This window comes from Patella vulgata, chromosome 2 (assembly GCF_932274485.2).
Source record: "Patella vulgata chromosome 2, xgPatVulg1.2, whole genome shotgun sequence".
In the NCBI taxonomy this organism is placed as follows: Eukaryota; Metazoa; Mollusca; class Gastropoda; family Patellidae; genus Patella; species Patella vulgata.
This window is the reverse complement of record NC_065880.2, coordinates 18,553,196-18,579,675: the sequence shown is the minus strand read 5'-3', so window position 1 is coordinate 18,579,675 and position 26,480 is coordinate 18,553,196. Positions and strand designations below refer to the sequence as shown.

The window sequence follows — 26,480 nt, the reverse complement described above, 5'->3', positions numbered from 1 at the left end:
GAGTAGTCTTTTATTTTTATTATGAAGCGAATTAATAAAGCAAAATATTGATCTGAAATATTGGTCCAAGTGGTTTTCTGTCTTTGTTCGAGTGATTTTCTGTCTTGGGCTGAGGGGTCTGTCAGTTGATCCGATTGGTCTTTTGGTTGGTCCGATTGGTCTGGTTACCAGTGATTTTAAACCCACCCACCCCACCCCCTTCCTTATATATATCCTAAATATATATAGAGAGAAATGGGACTAACACATGGTTCAATTTTATTTCAATAATTCGCTTGTGCGTAGGGGTCTTTAGCAGTGGGAGGAAACCGGAGTACCCGGAGAAAACCCACGAGGTTGGACAGGCGACCCTACTCCTTGTGACGTACAAGCGGGGATTCGAACCACGCGAGGTGACTCAATGGCAGTCTTTATGATAGGCCTACAGCGCTCACGTGCTAACCATTCGGCCATCCAAACCCCCCTTATCTTTAACAACATTTTATATTATTGTATTGAGATTAATATAAGTTTCTATATTTAGAAAACATTTGTAGGCCTCAAGGTATATTATAATCCATGTTTATTTGTTTAAATCACAATATAAACAAATACCATATTAATCCCATATACAATATGTATTGATGTTTGACAGTATTTAAGATCATTTATAGATATTTTGATGTCAACTCTGGTTCACAAATGCCAAATTGTTATTTCTATTACAGGAATGTTTATCTCTTTAAAAATACCAACCTATTGCTTATTATTATTCAGTTCCATTTTGTTTATAAATAATTTTGTCAACAAATATTTCAAGGTTGGGATTGGGGTATAAATACCATGTACAATCAAAATCCGTCAAATTCTTTTGGACCTTTGGAAGTCATTTTTTTCTGGCGTTAAGAGAATCTGTATACTGTACTGAAGATGTTCAAGTTAGCTGTTCTCGTTTTGATGGCCACGTTAGCCATGTCTTCCGCGCAGATCCAAGGTAAGAATCATAGAATCATAGGCATATTGTTCTTTTCTTTGAAACATCATGAATTGTATCTCCATTTTCTTCGGTCTAATTTGTAAAGGGTAGGACTGAGAATAAGATTGTTATTATAGTAGGCTTAAGGTGCTCCATGCAGAACATCATGTTCTCACTTAGTTTTGGGGCATTTTTTAGTTGTGGTAAGAATGGTAAGATTTCCACACGCTAAATTTGTGCACAAGCCACAAGCTATAGAGACATCAGAACCATTTACAGTCAGTTTTTCCAACTTATTTGCAGAGAGGGTGTGTGTGTATGTTGGGGGGGGGGGGCATTCCCCATAGAGTCCGTCTCTTATTTGGCATGTATAATCGATGGAGAGGTTTCATTGGATGCAAGACATTTAGCACCTGGGCGAAAACGATGTATAGGTTTACTTCACTGGTTTATGTGACCACATGCGTAAAAATCAAAAGGGCAGCAAAGGACTAAAATCTCTGTGAATATAAAAAGAAATGAAATGGGGTGTAATGTCCTACTTTACTGCACCGACTAAGACTTGCATACGCCATGTAATGTTCTAGGGAAATATTTTGCCCGAACAGCGGCGCACGGACTATTCTTATTTCGAATTTCAACTGCCGTGCACCTGATGTGTATACGAGACTCGGGTTTTCGTCCCATCAGGGATTTGTAACCATATTATTCCATGTCTGAATTAATCTGCAGTTTTCGATACTTTTAATTTTTGTTATGTATTTGTTATTATAAATATTTTACAGGATGTACAACTATAACAGGGTGTGTTGGAGGTTATTGTTCTCAACCATCACCACTTGTTTTGGGTACATGTATTTGTCCTAACGGTTTCGCTATCAGCCAACTTGCTCCCACCACGTGTTCAGGTAACTCAAAAAATTCGAATTATCTTAGATAATCTGGCTGTTCGTTGAGCCATTATACGGGCCATTTTGAGACTAGCATTCGAACAAATGTGGGAACCACGGTGACTCAGTGTGTGTGACGTTCAATGCCTGTGTTGGCCGAGAAAGATTTTCCAGCGTGGTTCCCCATTTGGACGAAATACCGAGGACCCGTGTATATACACTGGGTTGCTCATGAAAGATCCATTGGCAGTTGGATTTCGATATAAGATTAGGAGTAGGTCATACCGCCGCTGTCAGGGCAAAACTTTCCCTCGTATCACACTGTTTGGCATATGCCCGTCTGCATTAGCCAGTCCGAGCAGAACAGGGTAAGACGTTAAACCCCATTTATTTTATTTCATTTTCAAACAAGTGTGCTTATAAAAGACTTGAACAATCCCAAAGGTTCGCATCTGCGGTGCACGTTATTCGAGTCGTTGTAATATTGGTGTATAAAAACTGTTCAGCGCTGGCCCACGAACACAGGTCCGGATTACGGGGATGGGTGCGGGTGGTAACCGGGCTACGGGTAGGAGCCCCAATATCATAGGGACACCCAAATAAGTTCTAAAGAAATTTGTCCATAAATAAATGTCATGTTACGGTAACGTTTAACAAGGGGGGCATAAATTTATATTTTATTTTATTATGTTGTATTTTGTGTCAAATAAACCTATCTATCTACAAAACTGACATGAACTATCTACTGGACCGGATAATGACCAGAATATATGCACCCTTTTCACTGTTATTGCAAGGGTCCCATTTTTATCTAGGATCCATTCATTTGATTTGATATACTGTTGCGGCTACCCTTTTACGTGGGGGTGTAGCGAAGGAGCCATAACGGAGGTTTTGCCAATATTCCTATACTCGACAATACGATCGAACGTTTGCAATGATTGTGTGTCTTGTTCACAGGTTTGTCTTGCATGTAGTTTAAATGTTGCAAATAAATATGATGTTGCCTTATATTCATTTCTATATTTTGTTTTAGATATTAATGAATGTCTGAGCTACCAATGTGGATTTAATGTACCATGCGTTAATACTATTGGTAGCTACTATTGTAGGCCTAATTGTAAGTATTTAGGTAGTTGGGTGGTCGAATAGTCTAGAGCTTGCCCTTTAGATCCTCTGTCAGTTATACATATAGTCAACTGGCGTGGTTGCGATCCGCCACGCGTACTACGTGGCTTCCTTCCACTGCTAAAGACCCCTACGCGCAAGTTAATTATTTAAATAAGATTGCACTATATATGTTGTCCCGAAATGCACTATCACTTCGGTGGAACCGGACGTTCAATAAAACTATTTCATACACACACGCGCGCGCTAGCTTGTGTCGAGTGGAAGTTATTTCAGCATTATATATAGTGTAATACTGAAGAATTTGTAAGTCAGAATAAAAAAGCATGACATATAACGGATGTTTAACGTCCTTCTTTCCTGCACAAGCCGGCGATTGATAATAGTATAGTCAGAGATACTACACTGCTCCTAACCTTGGGTTAGGGATCATAGGTCTACGGTACGTTTTTGCGAATATTATTACATCATTACTTAAATTTGTGACGATAATTTTTCCCTCCATCTTGTTCAGAGTTTTAATTCAATTTGTCTCTGAAACTTTATTTCTCATTTCTTGTTTCAGACAACTTCTTCAATTCATATTACTGGTGGAACTACTTTTTCGACGATTAATCAAGCTGATTTATCTAAATAGGAAAGAGTTATTAAAGTATTAATACCAGTAGCATGTACTAAAATTTATAGATACTTTGAAATCTGATTTATATATTTTAAATAACATTAATAAAAACATAAGCACCCAATAATGTCTATGTTATTCGGGGCAGACCTCCAGGATTTGTCTAGCAAGACCAATTCATATTAATCCGGGTAAAGTCGGTTCGTCAATTGTTTAAGCAAAAACAAATATGTACACGCCAAAGATCCCACAAGCTCACAAGCTTATTTGCATTCCATAATTCATAGTCTTGCTTTCGGGAATGAGGGTATTTGGTATGAATATTATGCCCTGGCATTTTTCCCTGCCTTACAAACTGATTAAATGATAAATCAATGCAGTAACAGCCATGAAATTCAATAAGGGTTGTCCTCTAATGACCCCAGTGCTTTACAAAAGCGTTTTATAGCTGAGGCGCTGGAGGCGCCAACCTCCTCGCGAAAAAATCAAAGAAGTTGAAAAAATAAAACGGGAGAAAAATGCTAAAATGAGAAAAATGAAAATTTACCCTAGTTAGGGAGGGCCCTAGAGGCAGACAAAAGGGCCCCATAACTCGAAAAACATAAATTCCCATAGTAAAACAAAAACGTCTGCTTGTTCATTTATTCATGTTAACACAGTGCCGGACTGGGCCCACCTGTCCACCTGTCCGTGACAGGTGGGCCTAAGCTCATTTAAAAAAAAGTTGGCCTAAGCCTTTAAAGAAAAAAGAAAAAAAGAGAAAGAAAAAAGAAGAGAGAAAGAAAGGAGAGGGGGGGGGAAAGAAAAGAAAGAAGGAAGGAGAGGACAGGACAGGAGAAAGAAAAGATAGGAAAAAAATGACAAACAACACAAAAAAAAGAAGTGTACTAGAATTCTCAAATTCATCTAATGATAGTGCTCTTAGGTCATTCTGTTATCTAATTGTATCAGGAAATCAAACATTTGCCTTCTACTGCTTTGGTCTGAAATGCTTGGAAAATGGGTTTGCGGTTGTCAATTTTTTAAATTTTCCTGGGGGGAGAAACCCCAAAGACCCCCCTCGGACCGCGCTTGTGACACGCCTTCGGCGGGTACTTGTGTGGGCCTTAGTCAATGACCTGACAGGTGGGCCTTCGACCCACCAGTCCGGCACTGTGTTAACATATACTTAATGACATCGCAATGGCATCAAGATAATGCTTCCATTAACGCAAAGTTACTTTCGTATCTGATGAAAATAAAAAGTTGTTAAAAAGCAAAGCCGTGAGCCAATGGCAATGCCCACCAGAAACCACCCATGCCTCTTCTAAATACATAATGATAATTATTCCGGTCTTCATTGGCCCGGTTTGTAGAACGTTAGACCCGATTTTATTTCATGATAGGCCTACTGTCTTCATTAGCCAGTCGGGGAAGAACAGTAGGACGTTAAAATCCATTAGTATTAGTCGAAGGTTTGTAACCTGTTTAACAAATGTGTAAGACGAAAAGAAATGAAATGGTCCTCTTACGTGCGTGCCTACACCGTCCGAACGACTATAGTCACCGTTCCATCCTATTATGCCTGTCCAGCCTCGTGGGTTTTCTCCGGGGCCTCCGGTTTCCTCCCACTGCTAAAGACCCCTACGCGCAAGCAAATTATGTTAATAAAATTAAACCATATGTTAGTCCCGAAATGACCTAGTTTGTGCCGAGTGGACGTTAAACCCCATTTCTCTATCTCCCCTTCCTATTATAGATACCCCGTCCTGCCCCACAAACAGCGCTGGAAAATCGTGCGGTCCAAGGCAATACATATATTTTAAATCTTTTTAAAATAAAATTATTTTATCATCTAGCCGATTATTAGGGTGTATTATGTCGTCAGCGTGTCTGTCGGTCAACAATTGGCTTTAAAGGCTACAGTTGGTGCGAAGCACTGGGGTCATTCGAGAGTATGAAACCTACCGATTTCGGCGTTCCGTGACATTCCGTTCCAGAGTTACACCCCTTTTTTCTGAAAACCTTGTGAATTCAATAGAGACTACAGTTTAAAAGAGTTTTTTTGTTTTTTGTTTAAAGTTGGAGTGAAGCGTATGACGACCCCTTTATGCGGCCTCCCCTGTTTCAGTTACATACACAAAATTGTGTTCGTTCAGCTTCCTTTATTTCCGTCAAGTATCGGTTTAAAGAATAAGTTTTATCTAGCCGATATTCAATTAAAAGCTATATATTATGAAAAAAATGGGGTTTAACGCCTTACTTTTCTGCTGAAACCTGAGAAGACTGTGTAATATTTTCGTTTCGCTTTATTTCCTTGTCGTGTGAAATCCAAAATATGCACTTTACTATATTATTTTCGGTCTGGTTAATCTTAGTCAAAGAATCGTCAACGCCATCCCACTACTACTATCACTGATAATGATAAGGATGAAATTCGGATACGTTAATGAGACGTCGATAGAATTCTAAACTTATTTTCGAAATTTTATAATGAAGCTGGATATTCATAGTTGTATTGTATAATTTTTTTGGTGGTTTTAAACAAATAAAATTAGACTAAATAGTGATATTTTTTTCTAGTCGTGACCTAACCTCAAGGTCATTTCACAGTGTTGTAAAAGGGTGTTCGCGTCATCAGCGAAAAGTGTGACAATATAAAGAGGGACTGTTAAACTAGGCTACTGAAGTTGAAGCAATGGCGCTTGTCGGTCGTGTGTTTCGCTGTATAGTACCCAAATTTGCCTTTCCTTCAAGTTCACCAGTTTTGACAGCACTCGCTCTTCCGAATTCCTGTAACAGGTATTTCAATAAGTCATGGACAGAAACTTACAAAAGATTTTCATCGTCTATACCAAAGCAGAAGAAAGAAACGTGTGTATAATTTATTTTTCTAATTTTTTATTTTTGATAACTGTTGTTAGTGTTACTGTATGTAAGTAAAGTAAAGTAAGCCTAACTGAAAAAGAAATACAAATAGTTTTGAAGTTTCTAGGCCAAACAGTATGCGACATAGACCTATATAATAACGAATCATGTAACATTTCAAAGATGAATAGGCTGTAGCGGAGTTAAACCCAAACTGATTAGCACTGAATATTTTCAAAAGGGATGACATTGGATAATTGGAGGAGTTAATATTAGCTCTCAATATTAACTTTTCTTCCTTCTGCAAATTAAATTCTAAAAGATGTTTTTTGAAGTATTAGAAAGAAAAATAAAGGTGCTTGAGGTTAGTTACTTTAGTAACAGATTCTTATTGGCTCTGACCTCTAAGTTAGGCGACAGAATTTTTTTTTATTTTTTATTTTCAAAATTTACCTTCTTACGATGTTTAAAACCAATGGTAAAAGTTCCAAAATGTAGCCAGGCTACGAAATTCCTAATCGCAAGAGTTAATGAAGCGGATATAATTATTGGCACGTGTTCCAATACTCTTCAAATGCGTAGGACTGAATGACATAAACAAATTACGACCTGTTAACGGCAACAATGGCTGACATTTTTGTTTGCACGCGTACAGCACCAAATACAATATTTTGAATACAACATATACAACCTGGAACTATATGTTAAGATGGGAATACGTCTCGCCGATTCTGAATTACATGAAACAGTCTCTCGAATAAATGCAACAACAGATTTTCGGAATGGCCATGGGGGGCATGAATAACTAAATCAACCGATTATTAATATTAGTGATCGTAAGTCGTTATGCAAAATGTCTTTTTTTTTGTGTTTTTTTTTGGAGGGGAGGGGGGGCGGGCTCTTCTGGTCTTACTATTCGCAAAATACAATATTATGAAAGTTGAATGTCTAAAAAGAATATCAGTCCAAAGACATGATATGAATTGAAAATTTTGCAACATTTGATATCCTGCAACATTAAACCAGTCGGCACCACCTATAAGTGTTCAGTTATAAATCTCTTTATATCTGATTGAATCCAAGGCGGAATATCTCAAGTTTAAATAATTAATCTGAACAATTCAAATGACGATCATGCAGATGAGTTGTGTTTTGACATGAAACAAAAGGTTAATATTCCTGAAGTATATTGCTTATTCTGTATATTCATTAAAAAAAAAAAAAAAAAAAAAAAAAACCTCCCTCCCTCCCACATTTTTTGAAAAAAAAAGGACGATCACCAACTATTTTTTTTTTTAGGTGGCCTTACTGCCTGATCCTATACACAACTAATATGAAAGTAGGACTTTTCCCCCGTCTGGGTTATAAGGCTATTTTTTTCGAATCCTTACCGCCTATTTTTCACTGTTATTCGTCTTTGTTCACCAAAAGGAATCATTTCTTGCCACATCCGACACATATTCATGTAGAATTTAGCGATCCAAAAATATAAACAAGATTCGTTTCAATTGATCTGCCATTATGAAACTCACGTCTGGGCAGACCGGAGGTCACAGGTTCCGTGGCCTGTGTTTAGCCAATATTCCAAATTTAGGAATGGAATGTTGCCGTAAATGAAAATTCTTGCTGTTCTTTTTTCTCCTTTATTCTTCAATATGACAATGTCAATGTATAAGGTTAGGAACTAAATCTGATACTTGTTGCATTAGTCAGCTTCATGGAACACTGAAGTGAACGCTACATTTGAAAATAATTTGACTGATCCCTGTTTTAATCCTTGTTTCATGTTACATGTACTTAATGTTAAATTTGTTTCAGAGTAACTATTTATTTTGTTGATCGTGATGGTGATTGTATTGAAGCTAAAGGCGATGTAGGCAACAATTTTCTCAATCTTGCTATAAACAATGATGTTGAATTGGAAGGTACATATATGTAGGGTTCCAATGCAAAAAAACAAGACATTACTTTCAGTCAATATGGAAAAAAGGATTCCCAATTATAATCAATTATATTATATGTTGGAAATGATGATTAATAAGACAGGGGTATATTTTAAAACTTTTTTTCCAGTGTGTCAGTTCATTTCACAGATAGTGAGGGCAACCATTATTCTGCTAATGCCAAAGTAGGAGACAATTTATTGGATGTAATTATTGATAATGATATTGATATCGATGGATTTGGTTAGTAAAATTATCATTATTCTCTGATATTGCTTTCTTCCTATTGGTCTTTATAAATTCGGGGCATGGGAGCGGGGATGGGGATGGCCGAATGGTTAGTACATGCGCGCTGTATCATAAGGTCTGTCATTGAGTCAACTGACATGGTTTCGATTCCCCGGTTGTACATGACAAGGAGTAGGGTTGCCTGTCCAATCTCTTGGGTTTTCTCCGGGTCCTCCTGTTTCCTCCCACTGCTAAAGATCCCTACGCGCAAGCAAATTATTGAAATAAAATTGAACCATATTTTTTCCCAGAAATGACCTAGTTTGTGTCTAGTGGATATTAAACCCCATTTCTCTTTCTCTCTCTCTCTCTCTCTCTCTCATAAATTCATTAAAGATGTAGAAATGTACATGCTTAATTTTTACTATCTAAAGTTTTTAATATTTTTGTTAATTTGACTGAAGGTAAAGTCTGTTTTCATTACTAAAGATAATCCATTTTATTAAAATTCTGTTGCAGTAGTCAATTTCTTTAAGTAGTCCAGAGACTCTAGAGCATCCCTTATATCTTATGTTTGGCCACCTCCAGGAGTTGGCCAGATGTATATTTCTGTATTGGTAATAGGATTTGGCAATTCGATTTAATAACTTTTAAAATTAAACTGGATATAACTAACTAGGTAGTGTTATTTATACAACAAGACATATTTTTAACTATAGTTTTAATTCATTATAGAGAGGTCAAATGAATTTACACAAAAATATAATTGTTATCAAGTAAAATAATTTTTAAGAATTTAATCATGGTATATTTTATATTTTCATGCAGATTGATTGAGATAGGGATTACTTTTATGTTAGACTAACATTTTACATACATATACCATTGAGCATTGTTTCTATATTAAGAAGTGTCAACTGGAATCCTACTGTTATTCTCCACAAGTAAGCCTAATCTCACATCATAGTGTGTAGTTGTTGTTATTATGTTGCAGGTGCGTGTGAAGGCACCCTGGCTTGCTCCACCTGCCATCTAATCTTCAAACAAGCAGATTATGACAAATTACCTGAAACACCCACTGATGAAGAATTGGACATGTTAGATCTAGCATATGGATTGACAGATACGTAAGTCAATTTCTATTCTATTACTTCCATTAAAAATAATTACTACACTTAAATTACATCATTGATTAATGGTACACAGATGTAGTCTTACACTGAAAATATTTACTGGTGATTTTCATTTTCTGTTTGTGGCAATGCAGATTATCCATATGTTAACTGTTGACAATGCAAAATCACCTGTACAGTATTTAAAATACCAGTGCAGTATAAGCTGTTTCCAGAAAAATCTGATAACATTCAGCTTTGTAAATGATGTCATATTTTAAAAGAGATTTTTGTCTTATGTGAAAAGTAGGAATCTAGAGAAAGGTTTCTATATTCATATTCACCCATAGTGTTGATTGGTGGGTCGGTGGTACACGTACACCACCCCATAACTCCCTTTTTGGGACTTTACATGACAGAACCGGTGTCTGGTGGTTACTGCAGGGTTTTATTTACACTAATCTAATGGGAATGTTAATTGATACAATGAATGTCAATGTGTACACAGGACCTCAGGTTTTCTGTCCCATCCAAATGACTAGACCATGTTCCCTACCAGACCTTCTATCCTGCACCATGCCCGAAAATCCCGAGGAACTTTCTCGACCAATACCAGGAACAAAACTTGTCATATATTGAGTAAACTTAAGTGGTAAAAAAAGCTTCATATGAATTGTCTTCTTAATGTGTTGTCTTTTTGTTTCAGATCTAGATTAGGTTGTCAAGTTATAGTTACAAAAGATATGGAGGGATTACAAGTGTCTGTACCAGCCGGGGTATCTGATGCCAGGGGGCCATCTTAACTCTACTTCATTCATAGACATTTATATATTTGTATTCAGAAATATTTTTAATTGAGAACCCTTATTTCTATTTATATACATTTTAACATTTTCATTACATCAAGTAAAATTGTTAACATTTGGTTAAAAAATAAAGTGTTGATTTAATTAAGTTTAATGTTTTGTGATGTGGGTTTGTTTACATTTAAAATATTACAATTTAGATCCACAGATAATTGCTTCTGTGTTAAACTGTAGACAGTTTATTAAGCCCCCCCCCCCCCCCCACAAAAAAAAAAAAATAAGTAAACAAGCCCACTTGATAATGATATTGTATAAATTAATCAACACTTTAGCTCCTTTAAATCACTATTAGTGTAGTAACTATTAATAAAATGTTCTTTTCCTACACAATACATACAGAATTCCATGCTCTATTCTAATAAATAAACTATATAGTTGCATTTATGTGATAAAAAGATTAGAGATAATTTGTTTACCTTCATGTGTACATTTTCTGATTTATATCCCAGTCTTTATACTAATATTTGAAAAAAAATTGAATAACCTTTATTGTTCTTATGCTCATTTACTGATGTAGATTTATTAATATGAATGAATGACTGTAATTATGTTGCTCAATACAAGCTTATAAATAGTTCAGTAAAAAGACATTTAAGTGTCGGCCTTCTCCCATTGGTCCATCAGAGGACCCACTATTTTTATTTTTACATGTAATTGTACATACATATACTACAATGACACTAGTAGAAATTCCAAATTGTAGAAATAATTATTTTTATTGTAGAAATTTTCATTACTGTGAAATAGGTATTTAAGAAAGGAAGATGTACATACACTAATGTCCAGGCTGTTTAATCAATAGTTGCATGTGTGTTCTATTTACTTTAATCATGATGTGCATTGTTGGTTAGACTTTGAAATATTATCATAGTCATATACATGTAGGGCAGTAGTGAAAGCATGGACCTTATAAAAAAGTTCATGATGAAAGTATCAATATGTGATATATAAATGTGTTGTTTATAATAAACTGATGTAATAAGCATGTCCTTCATCTTTCAGAACACTTATACTTATCATGTGATTAGGGTTTAATGTTTTTTTTTTCTGCACCAACCGGGCTAATAAAGACGGGTCATATGATTTGGAATTATGGAATGTTGGAATCTGACCATTTACAGAAGTTAATTGTTTGTTATTTCCCTGCAAGTCTTAGTTTTCTTGTATTTAAGAAAGGAAAATATTGATTTGATGGATTAACCTGGTCACTATTTTTTATACATCCACATTCATAATATCGACATATTGCCGTCACCCCTGTGTGTGTGTTTGTCAGAGCCACGTCCAATTTGTGTTTATCGTATGCATGCCAGCACTAGATAGAACCACTGCTGCCTGGGCCAAATTTTATTGCACACTGCATGGCATATACTGTATTCTCTTCATTAGCCTGGTTGGTGCAGAAAAGTAGAATGTTAAACCGTTTTCATATAATAAACCATACCAGTATGTACATGAGTACTAATTTACAAAGTACATTGTACATGTACTGCCAAACCAATTTTTTGCAGGTACAATGTACATGTAGGATTATATATCTTATATATTTATTTGATTAGTAAAAGTAGAATGTGATTAAGAAAGAATAATAAAACGTTATATATTAAAATGTATGTTATTATTTATTGGATTCAGTCCAGTGATTACGAGTTATATGTACAATGGCAAATCATATCTTTTTAAATCGTTCAGTTTTAAAACCACCTCCGTACTCTTGTGAAATAGGACTAAGATTTGATATTTAGCTTGTTTATTTCACAAGTTGCGCCTTCTAACTCTGTTTCAGAACCACTCTGACTTATCTGATCACCGTTTGATTTCAAACTTGGCTTAGTTAACAAGTCATTTTTTCGAAGATAACATGCATCTTTGTAAGGAGGATTAATAGGTGATTGGGTTGGGGGATGATATGTATATCCTTTTCCTGGTTCAAGTTCTAGTGGGTATGTTTTGTCCGAATCAAAGCCACTTAAATCACCACAAGCTAAGAAAGGTACAATGATGCGGTTAGGTCCTTCCAGGCTATTAAAGTCCACGTCATAATGATGATCCAATAAAGGATTTGACATGTTTGGTATGTACCCCTTGGGTGGAGAATAATTTTCACATACAACAAATGCTTCTATACTGGAATTCCTACTGCTTCTAGGCTTGAAAATAGTCACCAAGGGAAAAAATAGTTTTAGCTGGGAGTACAAAAGAGTGACATCTTTTCCACGAAATATCTTGGCAACAAATGTTCCACCGGATTTAAGAATATGTGTTGTGATATTTAGTGCAGCTAACAGCAACTGAGCTTGAATGTATTCATCAATATCATGAAGACCAGTGACATCAGGTGCCCCATCACAAACAACCAAATCCGCCGATTCTCCTTCGAAATGACCAACTATTTCTTCAGCAGTCGACTTTTTGGTGATATCGCCTTGAATTTGAATAACTCCTGGAATTGGGGCCATTGCTTGGAGATCTACAGCAACTATTTTAGCATCTGATTTGTCCCCATCGTTGCCTCGTAATTTTCTGGATAAAACCTGACTCCAACTACCAGGAGCCGCACATAAATCGACCACACGTTTAACACCTTTGAAGATACCAAAATCATTGTTTATTTGCAATAACTTGAAAGCACTTCTTGCTCTCCATCCTTCTTCTTTGGCAAGTCTATAATACACATCTCTCTTATCTTTAGAGGATCTACCCATAATATTTCGAAATTAATTATTTGCTGTTATATTTATCTATATTCTGTATCAATTAATTATTTACGTATATTTATTTGGGTATTGCTCGATTTCTGTTTTTTCTTGCAGCATGCAATCTGGGTTTAGTGGTCGTGGTTGATTTACGACACAATTTCATATCGGCACTCCATTTATGGACTATCCAATAATTGCAAAAAAACGTTCCTTGGTCAATTACCATATTATAATAAATCACACATATCTTAACAATGATTTTGCATATAGATTTGGATATTATTGTTATTATTATTATTACCCACGGAATATTACATAAAACAATGACGTCAATGATATGAAAGGTGAGGGGCTGCATCCCATTATTTGCCAAATTAACTGGTGCAGGTTGTAAATTTTGTTTGTCCTCGGATTCATCAAACTATGTTCCAGGTTTACAACTAACATTAACAGAGAATTAATGAATAAATTGACTTATTAATTAATGGGTTAACAAAATGGCATTTTTTCAATGATCTAAATTGTCGAAGATACTATAAATATGACTGAATCTTTTATGTACAAACATAAATGAAATATGCCAATCCACATTTTGGAAATCTTTATATAAAAACAGGTTTGTTTAACCGAAAAACGAATTTTGTCTAGCTAACTTACACGATTTGATAAAGAAAACAGCTATGGATTTATTTTACTTTTAATATAGATAAAGATCATTAAGATGGGGAAAACCACTAATTTCTAAGAATATATATTTTCAATTTATTTTTCGTTTCGCTATATTTTTCTAATTCCATAAATTTTAGGTACTGGTGGAAAACGTTTCGCGTTGTTTTCTGTAAAACAGCCAAATATTTTCTTTTTATGAAATAAATTCTAAACAATGGAGTCGCTGTTGGAACAACAACGACGCTATCATGAAGACAGAGAAAGAACCATGGATGGAATGACCAAAGAAATGCTCCATCCGAAAAGATCCGTAAGAAAATAATTGAAATTGCTTACTATACTGATCAGTCTCACTCTCAGACTCGGACTAGAGACTCAGACTTCTCGACCGTTTTACAACTCTACTAATACTAGAAGTTCAGCCCTGAACGTATGTCTCATTATACTCGCCCTGTACGTTCAGAAACCGTCCTCTTAAATCCTTTTCAGGAAAGTATCGGCCCCCAATCAGTTTTACTGGGCAACTTTTTACTGCAAAACGGTCGTGTGGTATATCAATACTCGTTGGTTGAGCAACTTGAGTCATCCACAAGGCATTGGTTGACTCGTCCACACGACATAGTTTTATTTCGTTATATAGAAATACGTTGGTTGAGTTGTCCATACGACATGTTTGATGTTTGATTTAAAAGTTATTGATTTTTAATCTGTGTCTAAGACAGCAGCCATTACTGTTTTTTAGTAAAAAAAAAAATACACTGTTGTCCTTATTGCTTTTCAGTTGAGAGAACAAATTAATTCAGATCACAGATTGAAGCAGCTGTTGGATGTAAGTTAATGGTGGTAGAACAATTGACCTAATACCTCCCAAATAATGGGTAGTATTAGGTACATAGTCATGTCTAGTTATTGGTATTAATTGGAATAAGTGTATTAACATTTTTGCCCTTTTATTAATCAAATTATAGTCTCTAAAACAAAACAATACAGGGTACATGTGATATGGTATAACCTTGTATATTTGTTACAAAACATTTGGTACAGTAATATATTATTTACATCTGAGACAAGAAGTACATATACCGTTAGTATTATATACATGTTGTCTTGTCTTGAGAGTTTATATCCTAATTCTACTATAAAGTTAAAGTCACTGATGGTCATTTGCATTTTCATTTTTTGTACAAAATCTTATTTTTGCCAGCTTAATCTACACTAAAATGTATCTCGAATTAATTGCATGTATTTAAAAATGTCAACGTTAGATACCAATAATCTCCCAGGTTAGATTTATTTGGAATTAAAAGAGACCATCTTGTTTTAACTATATGTTTATGTCATCGTCAGAGGATGCCGAATGTTGACACTTTTTCAATCCATTTTTTCTTCATAATTCAACTTTCATAATACTGTAGTTTACAGGGGGTTCAAAATCCTTCAAAGGATGGTCAGAGACTTTTATATTTTCTGATCAGTTACATGTATGCCATATACTTTATTAAATCTATCTTTATCTAAATACCTTTGAAATTTTGTATGAAACCATCCATCACAGTTTGATATTCATTTCATTTCATTAATATCATGTTATGCTACGGTTATGGTATAATAATTAATAATTTATTGCTACATGTATAAGTATTATGTGTTAATACCAATACTATATAGTTGATCATTTATATTTCAGAGATATGTTGAATGTACAGTAGAATTAAAGGATTTATATGATGATAATGATGGGTTAGTATATCTTCTATGCCGTAAATTGGGTGGGGGGCTAGACTGCATTTTTATTTTACTTGGTTAATTTGAAATGTGATAAGGCAGTGCTTAATATGGATTTGTTCATATCTTTTTTTAATCTTTGACACTTACTTTATGATTAATCGCTCAGACCAAAAAAAAAAGAATCAGTCTATTTAAATATGTGGTGTGCTTCAATGTATATATTTACCCATGGGGTAACTTGCACATATTGTCCAATTTTCTAAAGTCATGTAAGCACCAGTCAAGTAAATAATTAAGAAATTTTAACTTATATTATAAATGACTAACTAACTTATTTATTTATATTATAGACTCAGAAAGGAGGAAATTCAAGCTTTAGCTGGTCCTAATGAATATTCAGAATTCAGATCCAGGCTTGTAGCCATTGAAAAATTTCACAATCTGCATCCAAATGAGGTGAGCAATATCGTAAAGGAGCTAAAAATAAAGGCAAGCTTTACACAATTAAGCTTTTATTCAAAAGAGTAAGCAGAGGTCTTTATATCTCAGTACTGACTTTTTTTCTATCTATTGACAGACTGTCATTCCACAACACAAACCCACGCATAAAATCCAATGAAATCAACAATTTAACATAAATGGGTAACTAAGTTACATGATCCAAAGGTTATTGGTGCACTCCCCCATTTGATAATCAGGCAACCATGATCAGGAAGTATGTAAATTTAAAAGGTCAATGCAACACTGATTTATGCACTACATTCGTTGCATTGTTTGGAATAGAAGCCATTTAGGGCTAATAGTTTACACATACAAACATAAAGCAGATTTGACCTGCAAACCTGTGCCTTTAAGTTTATATTTTATTTCACAGACTCTATAAAATTTTGGATTTCATTATTGTCCATGTTAAACATACATTATGCAAGAGCTAAATCTGCCAATTGAAGGTTTTTCTTTAGGCCTGAAATGTTATAAACTATTAATTAGACATTAATTAACCTATCCAGACCATAATCAACTCTAGATGTCATCGCTAGCCTGCAATATTTACTGGATTATAATCCAATCTTCTGCTCAACGCTCATCCATGTTTAAATCAAAAGATGGATAATCAAGACTATGTTTTTTATCGTACCGACTTTATCGATCGCTAGGCCCAAAATTCAGTCAGTAATTTCTCGTTTAGAGTGGGTCAATTTGACTGAAATTTTCAGCAAATTCCCTTTACATCATCTAGTTTTTAACTATTATAGTGAGAACTGCCAGCTCTTTGTCTAATCTCCCATAATGTATCTTTAACAAAAACTTTATTATTTATTATAGATCAGTATACCTATGTCCGTTGAATTTGAAGAATTAACCAAACAGAGAGAGGCAGGCGCTGATGAAACACAAAGTATGTTTTGAATAAAGATATATACTATTATGGTTAACATAGAAATTCCCTCCCTTAATTTGTCTCAATGGCATTTAGTAATTGAACTTTAAATATACAGAATAAAAGTGTTAATTACTGAGTAACATTTTGACTGTGATTCTTTAGCCTTTCAAGCAAATCTTGCTCAGTTATATATAAATAATTGTTTTCCATAGAATTGTGTCCTGTGTATATTTATGTTACCTTCTACAAACTATTTTCGGATTTACAATCCAATTCAAAACTATAACCCTCAATTAGCTACATGTATATAGTAACAGGTAGTCATATTCCAGAAGCAATGACCCGAGGAATCCCTCTCTGGCTATTGCTGGATTGACTTCTGATACTTGAGCTATTGAGGGAGTGTGTCTATTCTTCCTATTTAATCATATCTATCCATTAACAGCAACATGACAGCCCTTCGTTTAATCTGGGGTCTTCACTAAAACTTTGGACTCAAAGATATTTCTATAGTTTTTCTTATATTTGAGAAGTTTACTCAGTAATTGATGTCACAGGTCATTAATTATTTTTTTTTAAAACAAATAAAAGCCAGAGGAAAAGAAAACTGAAATCTTGTTGTTTTATGTGATATGAACATAACTTATGGCTTGATTTGACTTTTCTATCTAGATTTAGTGGATTTCACGGATGAAGAAGGTTATGGTAGATATTTAGATCTACATCAATGTTATGAGAAATATCTGAATTTAAAGGCTGTAGAGAAGATTGATTATGTTATGTATTTAACTGTATTTGATAGACTATTTGATATACCTAAAGACAAGAAAAACAGTGCTTACAGAGAGTATGTATATTGAATTAAAACTAATATGTTTTTAATATATAATAAGATACTAAATTTAATTTTTACAAAATTAAGTATATTTACTTTTATATCCATTACCGTCTTGTTTATTGATTTGACTGACTAACTGTTGTTCTTTTCCCCTCCTCCTCTCCTAGATTTTGTTTTGATGTCAGTTCTAATATTTAATTGTTTATTTACAGATATTTAGGATTTCTACTGGATTATCTAGCAGATTATCTAAGTAGAGTTAAACCATTACTAGATTTAAATGATGTAAGTCCAAGTTTACTTTACACAGTTTCTGTATTAGAGCATCTGAAACTTTTGACTTTTATGAAAAACTACCATATTTATCACCTTTTTTTAATAAATTTGTGCACCAGCAAATGACTCTGGCTAATTATAGTTAATTAGCAGAAGTGGGAACTTAAGTCAGACTTGTGACAAGACTTGAAATATTTATTGTAACCAGACTCGGATTCGGCATTAGTGACAACACACAACATTAAAGAGCTAAGGACTCTATCATCCAAACCTTCAGATTGTGGTGCATTAAATTTTGATAGAGTTGGAGGTAAATTTGCTTAGCGGGCAAGAGAAGAGTTTATGCGCATTGTACATTCATACCAGGTCAATTTGAGGCCCGCTGTATTTAACAATAAGTTCCGGTACATGCTTTACTGATAATAACCCAGCTGTCTGATGTTCTATAGGTTTGAGAAAACAAGTCTGTCAAAACTGAATTGCTGACTCATTTGATGATCTTGCAATGTAAACTGGACTTGGGTTTTGTGAAGACTAGGGATTCAACATGGACTGGAGGTGCTGCTACATGGGACTTGAGGTGCTGCCGAATGGTTAGTGCGTCCACGTTTTATCATAAGGTCTGTCATTGAGTAAACTGGCGTGGTTTCGATTCACCAGTTGTACGTGACAAGGAGTAGGGTCGTCTGTCCAACCTCGTGGGTTTCCTCCCACTGCTAAAGATCCCTACGTGCAAACGAATTATTGAAATAAAATTGAACCATATATTAGTCCCGAAATGACCTAGTTTGTGTCAAGTGGACGTTAGACCCCATTTCTCTGTTTCTCTCTTATATTATTGTCATATTTTTATTCAGGAAATGGAGGCAGTTAGTAAAGATTTTGAAAATCAATGGGCAGATGGTGTATTTCCTGGTTGGCCTGTAAGTTTTCTAATATACAAAATATAAATTTCTTCAGTATATACTGAGATGTAATGAAGATGTAGCACTTTTATAATTGGATGATTGTTAATTTTGTTAGGGAGGTACACTTTAATTTAGCAATTGTGAATTTACTATAACATCACGACTATAACATGTGATAATGAGGTTTTCATGAATGAGTCAATCCACCACAGATCAATTCTCTAAAACAGGTTTTCTCTCTTTGAGGTTGGGGGTTGGATAGCCGGATGGTTAGGGCGTGCGTGCTGTATCATTAGGTCAGTCATTGAATCAACTGGCGTGGTTTTGATTTCGCGGTCGTACTTGACAAGGAGTAAGGTCGCCTGTCCAAACTCATGAGTTTTCTCTGGGTCCTCTGGTTTTCTCCTACTGCTAAAGACCTCTACGTGCAAGCAAATTATTGAAATAAAATAATCCATGTAAATCCCGAAATGACCTAGTTTGTGTCAAGTGGAGGTTAAACCCCATTAAAGGTTACTGTATTCCATTCATCTTTCCCTGAATTATCTTTGACTTTAGATCAAGACATAAAAAGCGCTCCTTATATCATTCGTGTAGACAGGCTGCCAGTTAGTGACACACTTATATTTTTGTCCTGTGAATATTTGAATAGTACTAGTTGTGGACATATTTACTGTATGTTTACATTTATTGTGCTAATTTTGTTTATAGAAAGAGGCTAGTGGTGCTTTAACACATACAGGTGCTCATTTAGATCTCTCTGCTTTCTCATCATGGGAGGTAAGTCAGTTTACTTCATTTCATCAAACTTTATACTGTTGTTATCTTTTCCTCAGTTACATTATTATGCAGTAATAGATATCAGTGGGATCTGCTGATAAGCATGGTATTATTGCATGCATCATCTGATTTTGTAAATTTTTAATAGACAGTGTCACTCCAATTTTTACCTTCATTAATTTCTTGACTGAATTTAGTCCATTAGGCTTGGCAGTGATATGGTCGTATATTGCCATCGCCACCATTCATCATCCACAATTTCTTGAGATTACATGAAATTATTGCTTCTATATTTAGTACACTCTAAAAAATAATTATAGCTTATGTCTGATATTATATAATTTTTTAAATATTATTTTGTGTTGTCTACAGGAATTGGCATCTCTTGGATTAGATAGGTTAAAGTCGGCTTTAATGGCTTTAGGTGTTAAATGTGGAGGGTAAGTACCGAACACATTGTTATCATTTAAACACACTTCTTTGTTTCTCGTTTAGCTATATACACAAAATAATATCTGGTTAATCTTGCCACAAAACAGTTTCTGATTACACTAGTCTTATGTGAAAAACATTGAATCTTCACAGACTTTCTAGGAGAAACAATATAACAAATTATACATGCAGGATTTGGTTTGAAATTTTTATGATTATACGAAAATATAAAAGAAATTCTTTCATTGTCAATGTAGAAGCTGTATTTATACAGTAAGAACACATAGTGGTGAATTCAGAACCCCATTTCATTTCTATGTATATTGTTTGTTTTCTTGATCATGTCATAAGACCTATTGAAAATATAGAAGTTTTACAGTCACAACTAGGAGTATTTCATATGATGAAACTAGTAAGATTAGATTATTTTATATATACAGTGTGTAGTAATTATTACTTATATTTTTAATTTAGAACATTAGAAGAAAGGGCACAAAGATTATTCTCTACAAAGGGTAAAAGTATGGAAGACTTAGATCCTAATTTATTTGCCAAATCTAAACCAGGAAAAACTACTAATAAATCTAAGTAAGTTATTTTTGTCAACCAGTTTCTCAGGTTTTTTTTGTAAGAATTCTATTGTTATTCCGATAACTTATGTTTTTTCTGAATCTGGATTGGGGAACAGTCAACCCAGCTCTACTTGAAGTGTTTACATTAGCAATCGTATTTATTAATATAAGACATAAGAGTGGCTTGAAGACCTGGATATGGAATCAACGAGAAATCTGGGCCCTGTTTCACAAAAACTTAAACTAAAATCAATAAAATCAATAAAATAGATTTTAACTAAAATCAAACTTAAAATGCAATTTTAATAGATTTTAGTTAAAATTGCTTGCGCTCGCGCAGTGCACAATTCCGGTGAGGGCACATAGGGTGTGAGCGTACACGCTTCAGAACTGAAAACTTTGCCAGGTTGAACTAACCGTTACAATACCAATGAGGAGGGTCTCATACATTGTAACAATGTCTGCACATGGTCAGTCAGTCGTAGAGAGATGAAATAGATAAGTTTATTGCGTGTTTTTTGTTTTGAAATGTATCAGTTGGTTGGCCTTGAACTTGCATGTCGCTTTCGTGACCTTGGCATTTGATTTACTCGCAGGCTTCAATGGAAATAATGCGTATCGATAAACTAAATCGCTTGAATTTCATAGTTTTATGGTATTTTGGATAACAGAAACTATTGAGAAATTGTCACAAACATGTGATATTTCTGACTCAAACGATTAATCTAGACTAAACTATTGTCGATTTTTAAGAACTTTTAAACTAATACACGAAAAAACCAATGTTACGGCGATGCCTAGATTTGAAATGTCAGTTCCATGAACCCTTTCAAAAATAATTTGAAAATCCCATTGTGCCACACTCCTTATTGCCTATCTATCTTACTAAATTAAAATGATTTTTCCAAATATAAAATACCCTTGGCTCCTATATAAATCATCATAATCACAAAGCCATAAATACTTTGCATATGGTGTATCTAGTAGTATTATAGGACTGACGGGGTTTCGATCCCCCGGTTGTACTTGACAGAGTCGCCCATCCAAGCGAATTATTAAAAAAAAATTATCCATGTTTTAGTCAGGAAAAGCCCCCCCCCTCTCTCTCTCTCTCTCTCTCTCTCTCTCTTAGGTTTTTTTTTGGTCTATTAATTATTTGAAAATAGTATAATTTATACTTGAATCATGGTAATATATAAAATAGTAACAAAGAGTTTTGTTTACTGGGGTTTTGAGGTTTTTTTGTTCTTGGGGTTTTAATTTGGGGCGTCATCTAATTGCTTATATTGCCTTACAATAAAATAAACGGGTGTGCCGCAGCTATATTTCCCATGGAATGAAAAAAAAAATGAATGAAAATTATTTTTGTGAATGATAGTATACAACCCGGGCCATTGGCAATATTATCATTATTCCAAATATATCCATATGTCGCAATAGATCCCACAACATAGCTCTAATCAATGTTTGTTAATGTCGTGATTTTAAGTTACGAGAGGGTGACGGCTGTCCTAAGTTAAAATTGATTTTAGTTAAGATTGTCCCTAAAATAGCTTTGTGAAACGCCACTATTTTAAGTTAAGATACAATTTTAACTTACAATATTATTTTAGTTAGTTGATTTTATCTAAAATGCTTAAAATCGTTTTGTGAAACGCATCTATCTTAAGTTAGGATGGAATTTTAGTTTAAGACGATTTTAAGGAGATTTAAGTTTTTGTGAAACAGCGCCCTGAACTTGGGCACTCCAACAATTTTTATTTTTGTTTTACAATTGTATTTATTAAATGGAAAAGAAGACAACTATCACTTAAAAGATATGAAAATTTGGCTAAATTAAACAATATTTATTTCATGTATGGAAATACAAAATTCGATTTAAGTATTCCCAAAAAAGACAAAAGACTTATATATACTAATGTCCAAAAGAAAGTATACACACTAAAAATATGACTAAGTTTTGTTTAAATAAAAAAAAATGTGATAAAACTACACTGAACATGTCTCGTGTGTCCAAACTCAATATTTCTAAGCAAATAAACGACAAAACAAAAATGAACACTGTACAGCATACAATGGAAAAATGACTTTGTTTGAAGTAGGACGAAATGCTTGGTGTATACTTTCTTTTGGACATTAGTATATATCTGTATTCCGATGTGAATAATTGATTAATACTATCTTTATGTATCCAAATATCAGTTCATTTGTCAACATTTTTTTTATAGAGATGCAGAAAAACAGAGAGATTTAGCAGCTTTAGAGGCCCAGGCTTACCGTATGACTGAACTATTAGGTGAACAACGAGCATCTACAAGAGATAACGTACAACGTAAACAAGCACGTACAGATGCTGAACGAGAAGATTCGGATGAAGAAAATATGTCTGACAATGAATCAGATGATGAAAATGATATTCCATATAACCCCAAAAATTTACCCTTAGGTTGGGATGGAAAGGTTAGTATAGAGGAAATAGTTTATGAAAAATCCCATGATCCTTTGTGATTGTCTGCTTTCCACTTCAGATGGCAGAGCACATCAAAGGTCACTTGGAATTCAAAAAAAAGAAAAAGACAATCTGATTAAAACACAGATCCTATTTCGTTTCGTTTTGGGGGGTTGGATGGCTGAATGGTTAGCACGTGCACGCTGTATCATAAAGTCTTTCATTGAGTCAACTGGCGTGGTTTCGAATCCCTGGTTGTACTGACAAGGAGTAAGGTCCCCTGTCCAACCTCGTGGGTTTTCTCCGGGTCCTCCGGTTTCCTCCCACTGCTAATGACCCCTACGCACAAGCAAATTATTGAAATAAAATTGAACCTTATGTTAGTCCCGAAATGACCTAGTTTGTGTCCTATAGACGTTAAACTCTCTCTCTCTCTCTCGTTTCGTTTTTATAGTTCAAAAGTTAGTTTTACTAGTCTGTACTACATTAGGATCTGGAAAAGTGTTATGAAGGATGTGAGGGATTAGCCAATGAAACGTTCAACAATGATTGGTTAATCAAAAGTCTGACATCATAGGGTCAAAAGCCACTCATATGACCTCGTGTAGTGTAGGCCATGGAATAGAATAAAAACACGAAATATAGATCTGTATTTTAATAAGATTGATGAAAAGAGTATTTATAGACAGAAACATTGCTGTCTGGCCAAAATTCTCCTCTTTACTTTTTCAATGTAGACACAAACCTAGAAAAACTATTATAAATTATTAGAAAATGGCCTTGACCAAGTGCTACGTTGATGAGCCAAATAAAAGGTTTCAGTACATAATATGAACATCAATAAGATAGGAGTACCTGTCTAAACTGAGTGATTACATTAACAGTTTTAAATTATGATTCAGGTTATAATGTGTTTGTGGTATTTAAGATGCTATTTTGTTAATATATATAGAATATATTGTTTTACAGCCTATACCGTATTGGTTATATAAACTACATGGATTAAATCTCTCCTATAGCTGTGAAATCTGTGGTAATTTTACATACAGAGGACCAAAAGCTTTTCAGAGACATTTTGCAGTAAGTTGATATAAATGTTTGTTTCAAATACTATAAAAGAACCAATTTATATTGTGTGAAGAAAATGTTAAAGTATAAGATGTATGAAATGCAAAGTGTGAAAAATATATGATATTATCAATTAGAATATACATGTAATATACCGGTAATCAAATATATTTTGAGCAAATGGAGGATGCACAATCATGAACTCTTGTAATGATGTTCTAATGCAGTCTGATGAACTCATAGCTTCTTTGATATCATAATGTATTTGGTGTAGAATGTTATTCCTCCCTTGAAATTGTGCATGGTGGATTGATGTTTAATAAATCATCTGACTTGATAATAGTCTAAATACTTGGTTCTTAAAAGTGGGGGGGGGGGGGCGTGTGTTTATTATACAGTGAAATAAGTAACAAGTGTTGTTCATGATACTATGACAGGGTGTGGACCTTTTACAGTTTAGAATACATTTAAAAAATACTACTTCCCTGGAAAAACCTATCTCCGGTGGAATTGTCCACTGGGGGTTATCTAGTTGGATAAGAGGTTCCCACTCTGTCGTCATGGCAAAACATCACTTTTTGTTTAAATCAGATTTTAATTAAATGAATGCTATATATTTTCTACAGGAATGGCGCCATGCTCATGGTATGAGATGTTTAGGAATACCTAACACAGCACATTTTGCTAATGTAACATCTATAGAAGATGCTCTAGCATGTAAGTATTCTTTATTTAATCATATAAATTGGTCAGAAATTGGAGAAAAATATGATTACCCAATGGTAAAATTTCCATAGATTTATTAGAAACTATAAAATTTAGATATTGTTTGATATTGATAGGTGCTAGGACTATTGTGGGTTTTTGTCAAGGGTAGTTTGAATTAAACAGTTAGTGCATGATTTGGTGGTATCATAGCATCTGTCCCTTTAAATTTTATGAGGGGGGGTTGGAGGGCCGAATGGTTAGCACGTGCGCTGTATCATAAGGTCTGTCATTGAATCAGCTGATGTGGTTTCGATTTCCCGGTTGTACATGACAAGGAGTAGGGTCACCCTGTCTAACCTGCCAAAAAACCCTACGTGTAAGCAAATTATGGAAATAAAATTGAACCATGTGTTAGTCCCAAAATGACCTAGTTTGTGTCGAGTGGACGTTAAACCCCATTTCTCTCCCTCTCTTAAATTTTATGTGTATATTTTGTATATTACAGTATGGCAGAAAATAAAATCTGGTAAAGAACAAGGAAGATGGAAGCCAGATCAAGAGGTAGGTTTTATAATCATTTATTTGATAAATTAACAATATATAAAACTATTCTTCATGTATTCTTAGAAAAATATACATTAGAGTGTTTATAAATATATTTAATAAAATAAGAATTTTACAATAAAAGGTTTTCATTATTACAAATCTCTAGTAGAATTCTAAAAGGTTTCCATTATTACAAAGGTCCAGTAAAATCCTAAAAGAAACAATTTACATCAGACAATGTTATATATATTAGTATCGCTCTTTGTATATCTTGCACTTGCAAATGGCAGAGATTTTCAAATTTCTTTGGGGTTGTGGTGCTTATATTTCCCAAGTTGACATTGTCATTTTCTCTGAGAAGAATCCTCAAGATTTTACAAGCCCAGTTCTCACGTAGGGAAATATGAGATATAGTGCACATTAAAGATCCTTTGGGATTTTTAATTTGAAGAAGAGTAATCAGACAAAGCCACTGTCCACCTGATTTATCCTTTTTAGTCAATATTTAAATGAATAAAATATCTATTTACAGGAAGAATATGAAGATTCCCAAGGAAATGTTGTTACAAAGAAAACTTTTGAAGATTTAAAGCGACAAGGACTATTGTAATTTATAACCACATCATTTTTTACAGTCGTTTTACATAATGTAAATAAAAATCATGTAATCAGAAAAATATAATGATTAATACAATATTGGTTGTTCTGTTTTATTATTTAAATATTGATTACTTATTTAAAATTATTTTGGGAAAAAATCAATCTGATTAAAACACAGATCCTACCGGTATTTTATTTCTTTTTTTATAGTTCAAAATTTCTTTTTACTGGT

General features: G+C 34.2%; 2 protein-coding genes and 1 long non-coding RNA gene across 3 annotated transcripts; 2 read left to right on the top strand and 1 right to left on the bottom strand.

The window, feature by feature from the left end:
• The first annotated feature begins 6,308 nt into the window (after window positions 1–6,308).
• LOC126812210 (uncharacterized) lies at window positions 6,309–9,722 on the top strand. The gene is made up of 3 exons (XR_007675861.1): window positions 6,309–6,448; window positions 8,261–8,367; window positions 9,608–9,722. It is a non-coding gene; the product is annotated as an uncharacterized LOC126812210 (long non-coding RNA).
• A 2,472-nt stretch (window positions 9,723–12,194) lies between these two features.
• On the bottom strand, window positions 12,195–13,611 carry LOC126812206 (putative tRNA (cytidine(32)/guanosine(34)-2'-O)-methyltransferase). The gene has a single exon (XM_050538459.2). The coding sequence runs from the start codon at window positions 13,294–13,296 to the stop codon at window positions 12,319–12,321; it is 978 nt and encodes a 325-aa protein (XP_050394416.1). The 5' UTR covers window positions 13,297–13,611; the 3' UTR covers window positions 12,195–12,318.
• Window positions 13,612–14,081: 470 nt separating this feature from the next.
• Window positions 14,082–26,342, top strand: LOC126812204 (splicing factor 3A subunit 3). Its single transcript, XM_050538457.2, has 16 exons — window positions 14,082–14,269; window positions 14,741–14,788; window positions 15,647–15,699; window positions 16,038–16,143; window positions 17,014–17,086; window positions 17,744–17,918; window positions 18,122–18,194; window positions 19,043–19,108; window positions 19,805–19,873; window positions 20,246–20,313; window positions 20,780–20,893; window positions 23,106–23,337; window positions 24,296–24,406; window positions 25,021–25,111; window positions 25,608–25,663; window positions 26,181–26,342. The coding sequence occupies exons 1-16, from the start codon at window positions 14,174–14,176 to the stop codon at window positions 26,256–26,258; spliced, it is 1,509 nt and encodes a 502-aa protein (XP_050394414.1). The 5' UTR covers window positions 14,082–14,173; the 3' UTR covers window positions 26,259–26,342.
• Window positions 26,343–26,480: the final 138 nt, after the last annotated feature.

Coding starts and splice junctions, on each gene's coding strand:
- LOC126812204 (XM_050538457.2), top strand. CDS start 14,174: ATGGAGTCGCTGTTGGAACAACAACGACGCTATCATGAAGACAGAGAA. Junction 19,109..19,804: donor GTGTATTTCCTGGTTGGCCT/GTAAGTTTTCTA, acceptor TTTTGTTTATAG/AAAGAGGCTAGTGGTGCTTT. Junction 20,894..23,105: donor AAAACTACTAATAAATCTAA/GTAAGTTATTTT, acceptor TTTTTTTTATAG/AGATGCAGAAAAACAGAGAG.
- LOC126812206 (XM_050538459.2), bottom strand. CDS start 13,296: ATGGGTAGATCCTCTAAAGATAAGAGAGATGTGTATTATAGACTTGCC.